Genomic DNA, 18,639 nt, shown 5'->3' with positions numbered 1-18,639 from the left:
TGTAGACTAATACATATCTAGACTAATGATTTCACTTCTGGGACATAGCTTACAATTTTTAAATTATGGTCCATACACTTAAATTATACAAACCTTAATAATAGTTACAAGACCAAAGAGCAAATAGACATATTTATAATGATTATATTTGATAAAAAAATATTTAAAAGCCTGAATCACTTCTAAAAATACATACACTTATGTAGGTAAAAATACTGAGAGTACACAAAAATGACAGAAGAAATGGGGTTGGATTGTTGTTTTTTTCTTGTTTGTTTTTTTAATTTCAGGGCTAATTTAAAAACTTTTCTGTAATGTTATCATTTTTATTAATAGAAGTATAAAGATCTTTCTTATTACAATTAAAATGTCTAGCAAAATACCCTGGAAATATTTTTGGTGTTGCAAAAAATAGGGTTTTCAGAGACATATTTTCTCTAATGGTTGATTTAACCTTGATAGTTTTTTTGTACATGAGGAAAGAAACACGCTCTGGATCTCCTGAAAGACTCTTTATGCCCATTGAAAAAATGTTGAATTATATCAGATAGGATACAAGAATTAAAAGAAAAGTACTTAGACATGAAATGCTAATATTTTTCAAGTATTGTATTACTCTATAGAAAATGTATTAAGGTAATTATTTTAAACATCCATAGAAACATGAGGCTTTTCTCATATGACTTTAAATATACTTTTTTTGGTACCAGGTTAAACACTTAAGCAGGCCAAATGACTCCATAATTTGGTAGTAAATTGTTAATATTCTGCTCTAAGAGGCTCACCTTCCAGAAAGAGATGACTTTGGCTCAGAGAGATTTTACATTAAAAATAGGCTACACGATCAGGGATTTGGCTGGAAAGCACCAATGGCATGGAGCATTTAATAATAAAGCACCGAAAAGTACCCTACTGACCTAAAACAGTTAATGCATCCCTTTCAGCAGCTAACCTGCCTTCAGGGGTGATTTAAGAACGAGAGAGACAATCTGGTTCACACTAAACTATGTTAAGAAGTAGGCTGCACCTTTTAGAATGTTTTGCTGGAAATAAAACCAAACTATTGGTTGTGTTAATAAAAATATTGATGTTAGAAAATCCAGATAATGTTAAGAAGATTTAACAAAACATGGGACATAGACACTTGGTAAAAAGCAATTCATATAATATTTCCTATTTCAGAAATAAGAATTTTTATTGCAAATATTCAAAACATAGTATCATCGACTGAATATGGCACCATGTATTGAATATTTACAATAAAAATATTTACGTCTGTATCCCCAACATTCAGACGTTGAAACCTAAATGCCCAATGTGATGATATTTGGAGGTGGGGCTTTTGGGAAGTGAGTCTGTGGATTGACTGCTCATTCCCACCAGGCAGAATTCGCCCTGAAAGGCCAAGATTTGCTGTTTGATTGTTCCCCCACGCAAGGAAAGGCTCACAGATGGACATGCCATCTTTCGATGTAACCTTTATTTAGTCGTAGAGAGCCCACGAAGTTGTCCCAAAATTTTGTATTTGTGCAGTTAGTCAGTTGCATTCCTTTGAATATGCTACTCAAAATTGCCAGGAAAAACATCTTCCTCCTTGCTGGCTGGATTTCTTAAACATTCTGTCTTACTAAAAGTGTATATGGTCACGTTTTCTGCTGTGAATTTAAGTTCTATCCCCATGGAAATACTGGTAGGGTACTGCATGAGAAGTGGCAGTCAGTAGTAAAGAGTCATATAGTATGTCATGTTTACAATTTTGAACCATATGCAAGAACATTTTCAAGAATGTTCCTTCTAGTAGCTTTGATTTAGCGTACTCATTTTGTGGGGGTAGGCCTGGAAAAAAACTTACATGACTTGCCTCTGGCTATACAATGAGTCATTAGCAGCTTTAGGATTGGAACTTTGAGTCCCTGGAAGGAAGAAGTGGAGTTAATGGGAAAAGAAGCTTCCTAGAACATAAGCATTAATCATATTTTTCAAAATATAAAATCTCTCTTAAATTCCTTGGAAGATGGATGCTCTATAAACTTTCAATGTAATTACTTTTTTTGTGTGAGTGGTTTGTTATGGAACAGGTTTATTTAACCAACTGACCTATAGTTGACATTTACACTAAGTTAACGAATTTAGTATTTATTTAGGTTTATTATAAAACACCAAATATTATATCTTCAGGCTGAAATCTTTGTTTGATAATTTTACTCACTATAGAAAATATTTATTGGCCACTCACTCTGGGTCAGTCAGATTACTGTTGATGCTTTTTTTTTTTTTGGAAGAGGCATAAGAATGTTTAGGAAAATTTAGAAATGTTTAAGAATGCTTAAAAGGACTTCATATAGTGGAAGAGCTTCAAGATGTAGGACATGAAGGAGAATAGGCTCTCTCTAGTAACCCTTATTTTTTTCATTCAACGTATGTTCCCAGAGCATGTATTCTGTGCCAGGCACTATTCTAGGCACTGGGATGAATGAGTGAAGAAAACAAAACACAATCTCTGCCCTCACGGATGTTATATTCTATTGGAGGGAGATAGACACTAGACAATAAACATAACAAATTATATTGTATGTTAGAAAGTAAAAGCACTATTTTTTAAAAGTAGGACAGAGTGAGATTAGAGGTACTGGGGAGAGCAATAGGATTACAGTTTTAAACAGAATGGTCCCAGAAAGCCTCTTTGAGAAGGTGATGTTTGAGTAGACTGGAAGGAGATGATAGGCAGGCATGTGAAAATCTAAGGAGAGAAGATTCCTGGTACCTGTGGGGAACATCAAGGAGACCAGTGAGGTTGGCGCTGAAAGAAGGAGGTCGTATAGTATGAGTGGAGGGTGCAGGAAATGAGTGGAAGAGGAGACATAGAAGGGGAAGCCAACAGGTAAGAGAAAGAGCAACAGGTGAAAGGAGAGAGAGAAAGAGATTTCTTGGAAGCCAAGTTGAGAAAGTGAATAAAGAACACGGAATAATATTAAATAGCCATGCCAAATGCTACTGATGGTTAAGTTAAGATGAGCACTGAGAATTGACTACTGGATTTAGCCACATATCATTGATGACCTTGAGTTATTTTGGTAGAGTGGAGGAAGAGAGTAGGTCTAAGAATTGGAAGAGAAAAATTGGAGTGAGTAGAGGCAACTTCTTTGAGGCATTTTTTTTCTGCAAAGAAGAACAAAGGAATAGAGTAAGAGCTGTCAAGAAAATGGAGTTAAGGAAAGGTTTTCTTGGGCAACGAGAAATACTACATGTATGTATGCTGATTGGAATGATTCAGTAGAAAGACTAATGGTAGTGATGTCCATGCAGAGTTTCTATACCCACCATGAATTCCTATACCAAAAATTTTTTACATATGATTCATTCATTCATTTTCTCTCATTTAATGTGTTAGCAATATTTTGAGAAAGTCCACCTCTCCCAGGCACTGTTTTTCTGCTTCTTGCCAGCTCATTCCCATTCTAATGACTGAAAGGTGAAGTTTTTTGTAAGAAATGATATTAGAATGAAAAATTTTTGTCATCTATCACCATCCATAAATATTTTTGAAAGGCCTAAACCCCCCTACACACACACACACACACACACACACACACACACACACACACACACACAATGATGCATTGTAATTAGGAAGGACAATTATTTATCCTATGCTTGAAATACAAACTTAAAATAATATTAACATTGGCTATCTAATTTTAACTTTTTTCAAATGGTTCTTTTTTTACCTGGCTGGTGTGGCTCAGTAGGTTGGGCATCATCCTGTGCACCAAGAGGCCTCTGGTGTGATTCCTGGTCAGGGTACAGGCCCCAGTTGTGGGCTCGGTCCCTGATAGTGCAAGTGCAGGAGGAGCTGATCAATGTTCTGCTCTCATGTTGGTGTTTCTCTTTCTCTCTCCCTCTCCCTCCTTCTCTTTAAATGTCAATAAAAATATGGGGGTGGGGAGAAAGATTCTTTTTTGTCTGTCAAATTTTGCAAATATTGTACATAGGCCCTTATACAAAATATAAACCACCATCATACCCTCACTTTAGACCTATGGTTTGCACTCTTTAATACCTTCAGCTTCTGTGCTGCACACTATCAACTATTCTTGTTGAACTGAAAGGTTACTCGGGAGACACATGAATTCCAGCCAGCTTCAGGCAACATCAGCTGCCAAAGAGGCTACTGAAGACCAGCTTGCCAAGTTATGTTCATTTTCAGGGAAGAGAGAAAAATTTAAATAGCCAGTTTCTTGACTTCCATTGTTTTCTTGTTCTACTTATGTACTTTCCATTGTAGATAAATAATGAAAAGAATGCTTTACAATTTTGAGCTACTTTGATGTGAGGAAAATTTCAGGGTAGCAGCCAACTCTTTGAATCCTTCTTTCCACCAAACAGCATTACATTGACAAATTATCTGTGTTTCATTGAACCCTCATTGTATCTTCACTGCCTTTTGGGAAGATAAATTTGAGAAGCTGTGTGTGTATGTGTGAGTGTGTGTGTGTGTGTGTGTGTGTGTGTGTGTGTGTGTGTGTGAGAGAGAGAGAGAGAGAGAGAGAGAGAGAGAGAGAGAGAGAGAGAACCAAATTTAGCAAAGATATTTCATCATGACATTTATGACCATTAGAAATGGTTATAAGTGTCCCTGAAAGACAGACAGAGATGTTTTTGATTAATAGAAATATCAGTTGCAGCTAGAGATATGTTCTAGCTTTTATTTTTAAGAAGTGATATATGCATGGAACTTGAATTCAGAGTGCTCCAACCTCCATTGATTATTAGTTTTATAACCTAAGTCAGGTATGTTAACTTCTCTATGCCTCAGTTTTTTAATGAGTAAAAATGGAGATAATTAGATTAATTATTTAATGTTTCCAAATCAACACATTATCTAGCATAGTGTATGCATTCACTAAAAGTTAGCAATTATTATCATTCATATACATAGTCTAATAGAAATAAATTGATTGCCTTCATTATTAGCATAATATAGAACAATTTCAAAAATTTACTGATTTTAGGCTTTAAGAGATAGTACTGCATATAGAAGGAAGACAATCAATGAACTTTGTTTAAATCTCAGAAGACGTGATTGTTCCAATAAAGTGGAATTTACTGGCAATTTAAATACCACTTCTAATTAAGAAAATAAAATATGTGTAAGTAGTTTTTCTGTGAAGTGATGCTATGTAAACAAAAAGGATTCCCAATTCTACCTGTAGGATGAGAAACAGAGGAGAGGGGTGGGGGAGGGTGATCTTAAATACTCCTGAAAAGTACCATGTTACCTATACTGACTTCTTTTCACTTTTTCAAACTACTAAGCATTCCTTGTCCAGGGCCTTAGCATATGCTGTTCTCTCTACCTCGACATCTCTTTTTTCAAAATTTTCCAGGGCTAATTTTTTTCTTTATCCTTTGGGTTAAATATCACCTCCTAGTGTCATATCCTAACTAAACTAGCATCTTCCCACCACCATTATTTTATCTCAGCCTGTTGTATTTTTTTTCATTATAGTTGTTTTTTGATAACTTTTTTTTAAAAAAAGTAGTCTCTTTCACTAGAATATCAGGCTCCACAATAGAAAGAAAGCTTTAATCCTTCTCACAATCATATTCCCAGAACTTAACTTACAGTTACAGCACTTATAGTTCTAAATGCATGGTTTTGGTTTTGGGGGTTGTTTTTCAGTACAACTTAATGTCAATACATACTATAACCACACAAAGTTTATAAATTTTCCCATGCTCTTGAGAAAATTGAAGCTATCATTTTAGCTTTTACACAATCATAAAAGTACCACACAGGAATGAACTTACATAGATTACCTTTACTTCTGTTAATATTTTTGACATTAAGCCAAAAGGTAGGCTAGTCACACTTGAGATTTCATTACTAGATGTATTTGAGCAGAAATGATGTGAAATTGCAAACTGAAGTATACAGTAGCAAAGAAAATGTGCTTCGTCTCAATAGCCTACATCATGTAGTGTCAGGAACACTTTTTTTTCTTCAATTTTTAGTGTCAGAAATGCTTATTATCAGTGAAAAGTGCATGGTTTTTTTTCTTTATTGATTAAGGTATTACATATGTGTCCTTATTCCTCCATTTTCCCCCAGCCCCCCACCTCGTGCCCTCACCCCCCCCCCCCTAGTGTCTGTGCCCATTGGTTATGCTTATATGCATGCATACAAGTCCTTTGGTTGATCTCTCCCCTTTATCCCCACCCTCCCCTGCCTTCCCTCTGAGGTTTGATGGTCTGATCAATGCTTCTCTGTCTCTGGATCTGTTTTTGTTCATCAGTTTATGTTGTTCATTATATTCCACAAATGAGTGAGATCCTGTGATATTTATCTTTCGCTGACTGACTTATTTCACTTAACATAATGCTCTCCAGGTCCATCCATGCTGTTAGCAAATGGTAGGAGTTCCTTCCTTTTTACAGCAGCATAGTATTCCATTGTGTAGATGTACCACAGTTTTCTAATCCACTCTTCTGATGATGGGCACTTAGGCTGTTTCCAAATCTTAGCTATTGTAAATTGTGCTGCTATGAACATAGGGGTGCATATATCCTTTCTGATTGGTGTTTCTAGCTTCTTAGGATATATTCCTAGAAGTGGGATCACTGGGTCAAATGGTAGTTCCATTTTTAGTTTTTGAGGAAACTCCATACTGTTCTCCACAGTGGCTGCACCAGTCTGCATTCCCACCAGCAGTGCACGAGGGTTCCTTTTTCTCCGAATCCTGGCCAGCACTTGTCATTTGTGGATTTGTTATTGATAGCCTTTCTGACAGGTGTGAGATGGTACCTCATTGTTGTTTGTTTCGATTTGCATCTGTCGGATGATTAGTGACTTTGAGCATGTTTTCATATGTCTCTTGGCCTTCTGTATGTCCTCTTTCAAAAAGTATCTATTTAGGTCCATTACCCATATTTTGATTGGATTGTTTATACAGCTCCTAGGGCAATGAAAACTAAAGAGAAAATAAACAAATGGGACTACATCAAAATAAAAAGCTTCTGCACAGCAAAAGAAACCATCAACAAAACAACAAGAAAGCCCATTGCATGGGAGAACATATTTGCCAATGTTATCTCCGATAAGGGTTTAATCTCCAACATTTACAGGAACTCATACAACCTAAAAGTGCATGGTTTTGTTTCTGAAGAAACCAACAAAGCATGAAGAGCAATTCATTTTCTTAGAGAGATCCAGATCTCTTCACAGAAAAAAAAAAAGTTAATTATTTTAAAGTGTGGAAAAAGAGGACAATAGGAGAAATGAAAGAATTATCACTCCCAGCCAACACAAGCAGACAATACAAGAGACAGACCCTTTCCCCTCAGTCCTTGTTCGCAGAAGTCTATCCCATATTGCTTTACTTTAAAAATGTGGGTCTGACCAGAATGGCAGTGGATGTCTGTCTATCCCATGGCAGGTCAGGAAGAAACAAGTCAGATTTGCCATTGATTTAGCATAATCCTCTTCATGAGAAGGTCATTTGAAGCCTGACATATTTTGGTTGGACATAGCTTTGTCTAGAATTTGGTAACCTTAGGATACTCTCAGAAATTGATTTTGCCCAAGAGCTTTGCTTTAGACTTCATATGAAAAATTTGCACAGAAATAGATGAACAATTTGGGATTAAAAATATCACTCCTGAATAGGTGTATGACTCTCATCCTTTTGGCTTTAAAAGATAAAACAAGAGCACGCTGAAGATAACTGATGCTGGAAATATATGACTATTAAACAGAAGAGTACAACATCAAAAAAGCAAGTTATAAATACCAAAACAAAAATGCTTAAGGGAAAAGGTGATAATTTTTGTGCCAATACTTGACATAAAAGTGTTTAGAGGGGGAAAAAAACAGAAGTTGAAGAGTAGCTAAAAGTATAATTTAATCCCATTAAAACAAAATTTCCTGAAAGCAAAGAACACATATTTGGAGTGAGAGTTCTGAGGATAAAAATAGAAGACTCTGAATGAATTATTGGTAGACATTAGGTGCTAGTTGTATTTTGGGACCGTACAATGAGGAATAAGAACATTAAGATGCAGAAAGGGAAATGTGGATAGCTGAACATGTGATGTACCTGTAAGGACGAATACCACAAAAGGCCAGTAGGAACTCGAGAGATCAAGGGTACATCTTGTAATGAACCTGTTCTGGAGTTAATGGAAATGATTGCCAGCTGTTCTTGACTAAAGACAACTTGAGGCAGAATGACCCAGAAAGTCCATATGGTACCAGAGGCAAAGCTTAATTAGATATATCCCTTTTAACTGCACGTAGCCACACTCCCAGAAGGAAGGAGATTAATTGTAATGCACATGTTGGGAGGGTGACTTTCAAAATTGCAGGAACTCTGCAGGCTACCCGTGCTACTATTTAATAGTGGCTCTCTTTGGTGAGAGGATACAGGAGGTGACCTCATTTGTGTCTTCCTCTTTGTACAATGGGATATGTAACTTCTATAATGAAAAATATTTTTCAAGTATATACTATTACAGGTACGAGGTGTGAAAATAATGTGGCTCCTATACGCTCCACTAAACAGTTTATAAGCTACAGCTCATGGTCATATTTCATATTGTAAAATCGTTAAAGGTTAATATAGTGTCACAAATATTCAAAAGATAATTGCCAAAGTCGATGCAGACTCTGCATTGTAGAGGGTTTTGTTTCTTGTTTTGTTTTAAACCACTTAGCTATTGAAGCTTGGAAACAGGTCTCAAAATGACTGTGCAATTAAAAGCTACACCTGATTATTAGCAAAGGACTTTTAAAATCTTATTTTGTTTAAAAGGGAGAGATCGCGTGCATTGTGTGTGTTAATCCTCTTCCTGTCATTATGGGTTTCTTTATGACAGAAAGTGTGTGTCCTCCAGGAGGTGTGACCTGAGCTTTTGGCAGGGTGGTTGGGTCTAAAATGCCAGCCAGCGCAGTGACCGTGGGGCCTGAGGTCCTTTATGGGGGATAATTGTGCTTCTTGGTAATTTTCTACTGTGTGTGCTACTCCTGCTATAGGGAATGTTCTGGGAAGATGGGGAAGCCCCTTAGCATGTGTGTCTGTGTAGAAAGACTCATATGTCCCTTCAGAATTTTACTTACACAAAAAATTGGAATGAACTTTGTATCCTCCATGCATTTTGCATTCACTTGCTAACAATATAAGTAATATTTTTAATATCAATTTATGTGATTATACCGCAATTAAGGTGCATTCAATCTATTACTTTTGTTCTAAAACTCCTATTCTACTGTATTTCCTAACATTGATGTCATGAAAACTGGTCTTAGCCCAGATTTGAAAGGATGAAAGAAGGAAGGGAGGAAAAGGGAGACATTCTTAAGAATGATTTTCTTTCATTTACATAAAACTTTACCAAGTAACTCCCTCACCACACTCCAACAAAAATGCAGCTTAGAAGGCAATGATAGAATTTTGTTTACGTTAAGAAACCTGAAAACGTGTATTTCTTCATAAATAAACTTTAAAAATGTAATCCCACTACAACAGGATATTAAAAACTTAAATATATTTCCTTCTCAAACCTCAATTGTCTTATTTATAAGAAGATTTTGGACTAAACTGTTTCATGACTCGTAACTCAAGCTAATAAACCAACCAAGCTTTGAATCTTCTTCATAATTATTGTTATAACAATTCACACAGTTATGTATTCCAGTGACTTTATTTCAAGCGGTAGTTTCTCAGTTGGGGAAGCATTTCAAAGTCATTTTGAACTCGGTGAAACCCATGGCTCGGAGCTGCGATTACTCTCATGTCCTAATTAAATGTGAAACCTTCTCTCTTGCATCTTGCTTGGGAAGTCACAAGCAAGCAAGAGCAGTATGCTATTGCAGTTGTTGAGCATTATTTGATTTTTGCTGTCCAATATTGTATATAATATTATCTCTGCATTGTCTTGTGGCATAGGATGGACTTTCTCTAAGCAGGTTAATGGAAAGGGATCCTTAAATGAAAAGATTACACGCTGTCTTTTTGAGAGAATGTTTTATCCGAAACACAAACATGACAAATAGACCTTGTGCCTGTTACTATAGAACCAAAACCCTTTCCAGCCGTTTACACTTCGGATGCAAATGGCAATTTGACATAGACGAACAGTGTGCGTGATGTGAGCATCCGCCTGGAAAGGCTACCTATGGAGCATGCCCAGTGCGGTGAGTGCGTCCTCCGCCTTCCCCCTCCAGATCTCTGAAGATAAGGCTTGAACTTTGCACTTGCAAATGTCACTGCATACGTTTTGCACTAGGTGTGTGGGGTTTTTTTGTTTTTTTAAGGTTCTCTTGCAACCAATTTCCTTTAGCAATCTCTGAGCAGGAGGAGACTCTTCAGGGTAGGAAGATACATTAAGTTTAAGAACGAGTTGGTGCCTGTCTTTGAACGCACTTGAGGTGTTCTTTATTTTTAAAGCAACCCAAAGCGGTCGAGCGTTTGTTCTCCCGTCTGGCATGGGAGAATAAGAGCCTCCTCGGATTGGAGTCCTCCGGGGTAGGGAGTGAAAGCCCCGGAGGCAGAAAGGGACCGAGAAGAGGGGCTTGGCCGGAGCATGGCCGGGGAAGGAGCGGAGGCTGCTCCGCAGGGCTCAGCGCGCACTGAGGATCCGCGCCCGGGGCTGCAGCTGCGGATGCGAAAGGCGCTGTCTGGCTAATGAAGGCCACCTGGATCCGGCTTCTGAAAAGAGCCAAGGGGGGAAGGCTGAAGAACTCGGATATCTGTGTAAGCTCCGGGCTTTCCTTCGGGGAGAGGTTCTGTTGCCTTTGCTTTTGCTGTTAGTGGAGTGATGCTGGCACGGGCTCCTTTATTTAGTAATGTGATCCTGATTGCAGGAGCGGGAGCCAGGGAAAGTCCTGTCATTTTCTGAGCTCCTTTTCCTGTGTCATGGTTTATTTGCCCAGGGAGATAAATCCCGGGCAGGTGTTTTCTGCAGACAGGTTTTGTTAATATCTATTTAAAGGTATTAAAAAAAAACAAAACTGTGTTGCTTAAAGATTGCGTGGAGCCCACTGCTGTTGTCTTACAGTTTTGTCAGGGGAGGTATCAGGTGAATACAAAGGTGCAGAAGGATGCTTAAGATGAAAGTGGAGTCAGCTCACAGTGGTGAGGTTTTGGAGAGTTCGAGTTTATAACTCCTTTACCTTTCGGGTATGTGTTTTATTAGCAGTGCCTTCTTCCTGGGTGTAACTACTTGCTTTACGTGCAGATTGTTCTTGAAGCTATCCTTGAAACCCATCTGTGCCCTTCAGCTCTGCACTGCACCACGGAGCTGGTGTGATCGTAAAGGAACTTGTTCTGTCTTCCAGAAAGGACATTAACTGGAACCTAAAGCTGGGGAAGGAATGGTAACTTGGTAGGCACAGCTACCCTAGTGAATGGTCTGCAAACCACAGCGTGATTTTTCTAGAGGTGGATTATTTTCTCCTCTTTTCAGGAACTTGTGGCAAAATCTAGGAAGCTAACTGTGGTGTCGATGAAACATGCCCAACGCAAACGTCATGGATGGAATCTATTTTAAAATGTAAACTTCCCTTTGCAGGGTTCGGCAGACTCCTACACCAGCCGTCCATCCGATTCAGATGTGTCTTTGGAGGAAGACCGGGAGGCGGTGCGCAGAGAAGCAGAGCGGCAGGCCCAGGCCCAGTTGGAAAAAGCAAAGGTAAAATCATTTTTCCCTGCCAAGCTCTTCCTCTGCCAGTTGTGCTGGGCCCATGATGGACCACCTGTGGAGGTGTGTTTGAGTTCTCACAGTATTTCATTTTCTGGTTTAAAAGAGGTACAGAAAGTGAGATTATTTTCTTTCCTTGGTAGAAAAAGGAAGTGTGATATATGAGTGGTCTTGCGTTCCATGTTATTTTATAATTCAAGCAACTTGTGTCCGTGGTATATGGTTCATTTAGACACACAAAAGGATTCCTGATTATACCAGGAGAAAAAAACAGTATCTAATATTAAAATGATTCTACCTTATTTTTTCAACAGACCACTTCTCTGTTCAGAAAAACAAACTTTATTCAAGTTAATGTTTATTTTGGTATTTATTTGAATAATCTTTCCCCCAAATTTTACTCCATAAGTGCTTTATAATATTATTTTCTCATATTTAAAAAAATGGTTCATATTGCGTTTTTCAAAAATAAAGCAACAAAGGATTTTATTATTTGAAAATGTTTCTTCTAGCCTATAATAATAAAGTGCATATGTATGTGGAAGGGGAACTGGAAATCAGATATGAAATATATAAGTACAGAATTTAGCTGAGACTCTATTAGATTTCACTACTTGTCATGAATTGAATTCTTTTTCCCATATAGTCATTTCTAAAGCAGGGGTAAGGAACCGTTTTTCAGCCAAGGGCCATTTGGATATTTATAACATCATTATCGGGCCATACAAAATTACCAGCTTAAAAATTAGCCTGCTATATTTGGTCAAACATTTAATGAACTCACTCCTAATGCCTTGGCCAGACCAAATGATTTCTTGGGCCTTATATGGCCCTCGGGTCGGACGTTCCTCATCCCTAGGCTGTTGTTCAGTTTTAAGGTATCTTGGTGTGTGTGATACTCCATAACTTTTAAGTGAACATATTTGAACACAGTTGTTGGTTTTCTTTTTGCTTTAAAAGTATATTTTTTATTGTTTAAAGTATTACATATAGTAGTACATATATCTCCTTGTTGGTTTTCTTTTGAAAAGAATTACTGCTTTGAAAAAGAAGTACTGTGTTGATCTTGCTAAAAAATCAAGGGTAACATTAGAATACTTATGCTGGCTGCTGCATCTCTGAGATGAGTAAAATCTCGGTGTGTTGCTATGGGAATCATGGCTTGGAGATTCTGGTTTGAAAGCATGGACAGCCCTTATGTAATATTCATGACCTCTAGCACAGCTGCCATCGCAGTTTACAGAGGAACTGCCAGGAGGCCATGACTCTTAAGAAGCAGTGTTTCCATACATCAAAACAGTGTTCTCACCTCAGGGGGCAGGGAAGTCATCTCCAGGTGTGATATAGTCTTAACTGCAAGACCACCCTGAGGAGCAGGGAGCTGATGAAGCCAGGTGTGGCCCAGTTGCTATCAGGTCATCTGCTCTACCCAAGTTAATCATTTAAAACATTATGATGTGACAACATGGATGAAACTGGAGGACATTTATGCTCAGTGAAATAAGCCAGTCACAGGAAAAACACTGTGATTTCACTCATCTGAGGTATCTAAAGTAGTCAAACTCATAGCAGAGAGTAGTGTTGCCAGGGCCTGGAGGAGGAGGAAATGGTGAGTTGCTATTCAATACACATAAAGTTAGGCATGATGAATAAGTTATAGAGAACTGCTGTACCACACTGTGCCTATAGTTAACAGTACTGTACTGTACACTTAAACATTTGTTAAAAGGGTAGATCTCTTGTTAGATTTTATTAGAATAAAAATTATGTAGATGAAATGAAACAGTGATGAAAATGAAGTAATGAATGTACTCCAGTGAAACTAATTGCCACAAGTTTGCAGTGTAGCTAGTAAATGCTGCAATTTAGAAGCTGAATTCTGCATTCTACATTTTGTACCGAAGTGCAAAGAGAAAAGCCAAGATAAAAAATAAGTTTGTATTCCAGAAACAGTGTTTTATTTGCACTAATTTATTCATGTGATTTTTCACATACTAAAATTAAAGTTTCTCCAGTTTATACCACATCATCATACAATCCAAGGTCTTACAGGTTTGTTTTCAAATCTTCGTTCTCTGATTGGCACAGTTTTGTCCATGACTGCTACAAGTCCTGAGTTAAGTGGCACAGCTTCATAGAATTTTTAAGTATCTTTCAAACCAGCATGGATCAAAATACTAGCATTGGTCCTAAATCAAACCAGGTTCATGTTTGCTCATCATACAGACAGGAAAAGTTTATAGTTACAAATACTGTAGAAGATGGGAGAAAATAAAGAGAACTTAAAACAAAAGCAAGAATAATTGAAGGGCTACTTAGTATGTTTAGTGAACGTAGTTTATTTGCATCTAGTATTTTCCTTTCTTAAAATTAGGTCAATATCTTAAAACTTTAATGCACTCAACTGGGTAAGTGTGAATTTTAATATGTTCTGAAAGAACATAGGACTAGGATTTTACTTTATGTTAAAATCATGGTTTGGTAAATCTGATTTATTAGTTTCAGTATCCTTGAAGATGAAATGCAAAGAGGGATTGTAGTTGGCTCATCCATTAGATTGTTTTTATCTGTTCCCCTCTACCATGCCTTTATATCATTATACCTTTTTGAGACCTATTTCAAAAGGCAGCTCTAAAGTTGAAAAATATATGAATTCATCATTTAATTTTAGATAGTTTAAAACACTGCACATCCATTTGGAAAGAATCAAGAGTTTTATAGATTTATTTTGTAATCATAGCATCTCTCAAACAGGAAGATTTTCCAAGTGGGTGCTTTAATTCACCTTGCAGATCATGCTCAATAGGTCTGTATAAATGCCTGGAATAAACCTCAGTGGCACTTGCAGATCCTGCCCCACTATAAATGTGAACTACATTATCCATTAATTGCCTTAAGAATACGCCTGTGAAATAAGGTGATTAGCAAGTAGTGAAACTAGAGACACTGCCTTCTGGAATTAAGTGACCTACAAAAGTTTATATAACCAGGCACACTGTGCTTCCAGTAAAACCCAGTACTTTTCACTACACTTTGTTATGTCTTCTCTTAAACTAGTAAACTTTACAGTGAACATATTCTATATTAATTTGGAGGCAAATAAATAGCAACAAACTTGGTATTTTCTGATCGCAAATGCACATTTTGATCCAGTTTTGGCATATTTTGCCTTATTTAAGCTGGTGCTCTTTGATTATGCCTTAAAGACAAGTAATATGTGAATTTAATTTATTCCCACATTGATCATTTTTAAAAAACCAGCTTGAGATATAATTCACTCATTCAAAGTACACAATTCAGATATTTTTTATATTCACAGGGTTATGCAACCATTACTATAATCAATTTTAGAACATTTTTATTACCCACCCCTCCACCCAGTGAAATATCATATTCTAAATTAGCAGTTACTCCCCATTTCTTCCAACCCTCTTAGCCCTAGGCCAGTGGTCGGCAAACTCATTAGTCAACAGAGCCAAATATCAACAGTACAACGATTGAAATTTCTTTTGAGAGCCAAGTTTTTTAAACTTAAACTTCTAACGCCACTTCTTCAAAATAGACTCGCCCAGGCCGTGGTATTTTGTGGAAGAGCCACACTCAAGGGGCCAAAGAGCCGCATGTGGCTCGTGAGCCTCAGTTTGCTGACCTTGGCCCTAGGCAACCAAACACTACTCCACTCTATTTCCACAGATTTTTCTATTCTGGATGGCCCATATACCGTATTTTCTGGCGTATAAGACGACTTTTTTACCCAGGAAAATCTTCTATATGCCCAGTTGTCTTATACGCCGGAAAATAGGGTAAATGGAAGCATACAGTAGGTGGTCTGGTATGACTGGCTACTTGCACCTACATAATGTTTTCAGTATTCATCCATGCTCTAGCATGTATGAGTACTTCATTCCTTTTATTGCCCAACAATATTCCATTGTATGGGTGTATCCCATTTCATTTATTCATTCATCAGTTGGTGGACATCTGAGTTTGTTTCAACCTTTTAGTTATTGTGAATAATGCTGTTATGACATCTGTGTAGAGTTTTTGCATGAGCATATGTTTTCATTTCTTCTGTGTGTATCTAGGAGTGAAGTTGCTGGGTCATATGATCATCTTTTCTTAACTAGAAGGTTGATCTCTTTTCTCTTCTCCTTCCCCAAAATGATCCTTTCTGCCCTAAACGTAGGGACTCTGAGATGGGAAGTCTAGATGTGGATGGGATTGGCACAGAGATGAACTAGGCTCAGTGCTATATTCTTTGTACAATGGATTAACATGAAACATTAAGTCCATTGTTCTCTTATCAGTGAGTGACTACCATATTAAAGAACTTGTATTAGTCACAGTTGCTGAGTAGAAGGACTGAAAAGACAGAGCCACGAAGAAGAAACAGGGGGACTTTTGCCTGCAAAAAACTGCTATTGGTGGTTTAGGGAGAAGAGTTTGGCTTTAAAGCAGGCTGATTAGAGGTAAAACAGAAGTCCCTCCCTGGAGTAGAGAGTCTGGGAGTCTGGGAGGAAAAGACTGCACCCTGCTGGCAGGAACAGAAAATCCTTCTTGGATGAGGTGGCTTAAAACTAGACTTTACAGGATGGTCAGATGGAGTTTAGCTTATGAAATAGAATGTGGGGATAGGGAAGAGGGAAATGCCTCCAAGGCCTAATAAGCCATGTAAGTAAAGGCCAAAGTAAGGAAATAATTGGCAGCAAGAAAATATGAAATCTTCCAGAAAAAGGTTACTTTTTTGAGATCTTGCCAACTTGAAAATGTCTTTTTTCTAGCCTCACATTTAATTAGTAGTTTGGCTGGGTATAGTATTTATGTATGAAAAAACATTTTCCTTCAGAATTTTAAAGACATTACTTTACTGTCTTCTAGCTCTGGCTCTGTTGATATGTTTGCCAACGTCATTTGGTCCTTGAATGTGGTTTTAAAGTGTCTGTACACATTTTAATATACTGGTTTATAACATACTGAGAACTGCTCTTCCTTTGGTATTTTGAAATTGTGCCTTGGTGTGGGTCTTATTTACTGTGTCTGGCTTCTCATACACATGTTCATTGTGAAGGGCCAGTCACTTTGGTTCTGGAAAGTGACTTTTTTTATGGATATTTTTTCCACTATATTTTTCTCTTTTTCTGGTTGTCTCCTTTGTCAGACATTTGATTAGAGCCTTCTTCTCTACTCATTTTTATGTACTCCGACCTGTCTTTTTGCTCCACTATCTGAATTTTTCTCCATTTATCTTCTAACCCATCTATTGGAAATTCTTAAAAATCGATTTCAGAGAGGAAGGGAGTGGAAGGAGAGATAGAAACATCAATGATGAGAGAGAATCATTGATTGGCTGCCTCCTGCATGCCACACACTGGGGATCAAGCCCAAAACCCAGGCATGCACCCTGGCGAGGAACTGAACCATGACCTCCTGATTTATAGGTCAATGCTCAACCACTGAACCACACTGGCTTGGCTCTATTGGAATTTTTATTATTGAAAATGTCTAATTCCCAAGAACTTGCTTCTTGTCTCTGCTTTTATAGATTCCTGTTCTTATTGCATGGGTGTAATATTTTCTCTTATACATCTTAAGTTTTGTGTGTGTTTAAGGTTTCTGGACTGTTCCTATTTTTTAAACTTTTAAAATTTGATTTTATTTTTATATACTGGAAACTTTTTCAGAGGTTTGATTTCTGTCTGTCCATTCATAATTAAGAGCAAGACATTGTAAAGCTGACTAGCAGCTCTGAACAAGATGAGAAAGCTTCTTGACTGTCAGTCTTTTATAGGGTAATTGATTGGGGGTGTCTTTTCTTTCAGTCTGGTCAGTGTCCCCAGAGAGGGGTCCCTGATCTCCTAGTATTTTATATTCTCACTCTTTCTACTCTGTTAATTATCATTGTCTGTCATTTTCTTTATTTGACATTTTGATCTACTCTCATTTTCTGTTCTTTATATTTGTGGGTTAATACTTTTTGAAAAAAAATTTTTCAAGAGGTAGCATATGTTCACTTGACCATGTTTTATTTCCCATATTTATTAATAAACATACTATAGAAGAGAAAAAAATGTTTCTCATGACATGGAGAGAATCCTAACCAATTGGAAATAATTCCCCTAAGCAGCCTTTTCAGAAGAAACATGAATGTGTGTGTTCACCTTCAACATAAAGATGAAATTTTTTATTTAATAAAATGTTAAACATGTTTTTACAAATGGGTCTTATTGAGAAAATTATGTGGGAGAAAGGCGAGAAGTATACGTTTATGTCTGTATTGCATACTTTCTTCAACCTACAAGATACACTGTTGGAGAGACTCTAAAGAACATGTATTAAAGTAAATGGTGTCTCATCGGACAAAGACATTTAATTGGTAGAAGATAAAATCCAGCAGAGAAATTTCATAATAGAAAACACCAATTATGGCAGACACCTTTAAGAAAATATTTTGGCCAACATTAGTTTTCCATTATTGATTTCAATGCTGTCTTTTAATTTTTGTATTGAAAATTTGTCAGTTCTCTTCTGCTCATAGCATACAAAATAGAATTACAAAACTGGCTAAATATCTCTAGCTTCCAGGGTTCGTTTACTGTTCAAATACACACTAGCTTAGATTACGTTTTTTCTACCTGTAAGATATTTCTAAGTGCAAAAGCCACTTAGGCCTGGGTTAGCTTCTGTGTCAACTCATAAGTGTGAGTGGGTAGGTATAGTCATATCCTCTTATCTCCAAGGTTAGTTGACAAGTATAGTACTTACAATAACAACATTTATTGTGTAGTACTGCTCATTATAGACAATTTCAAAGATATAAAAGGAAAAAGCAAAGCTTTTGTCGATATTGCATTTTGAAGTACTTTTGAGCACTTATGATCAGGCCATACCTACAGCACTGATTCCTATATCATCTTTTACACCAGAAAAATCCTCACTCATTCT

At 37.2% G+C, this 18,639-nt stretch overlaps 1 protein-coding gene across 1 annotated transcript in view; it reads left to right on the top strand.

Moving 5' to 3' along the window:
* Nucleotides 1-18,639, top strand: part of CACNB2 (calcium voltage-gated channel auxiliary subunit beta 2) — a 372,371-nt gene that overhangs the window by 231,076 nt on the left and 122,656 nt on the right. Inside the window, exon 3 of the mRNA XM_079766692.1 lies at nucleotides 11,569-11,688. Coding sequence (XP_079622818.1) covers nucleotides 11,569-11,688 — 120 coding nt within the window. The remainder of the gene's footprint in view (nucleotides 1-11,568; nucleotides 11,689-18,639) is intronic.

This window comes from Cnephaeus nilssonii, assembly GCF_951640355.1.
Source record: "Cnephaeus nilssonii genome assembly, chromosome: 1".
NCBI lineage: Eukaryota > Metazoa > Chordata > Mammalia > Chiroptera > Vespertilionidae > Cnephaeus > Cnephaeus nilssonii.
Note: the sequence above shows the minus strand (reverse complement) of the source record. Positions and strands in the feature narration are given on the sequence as shown.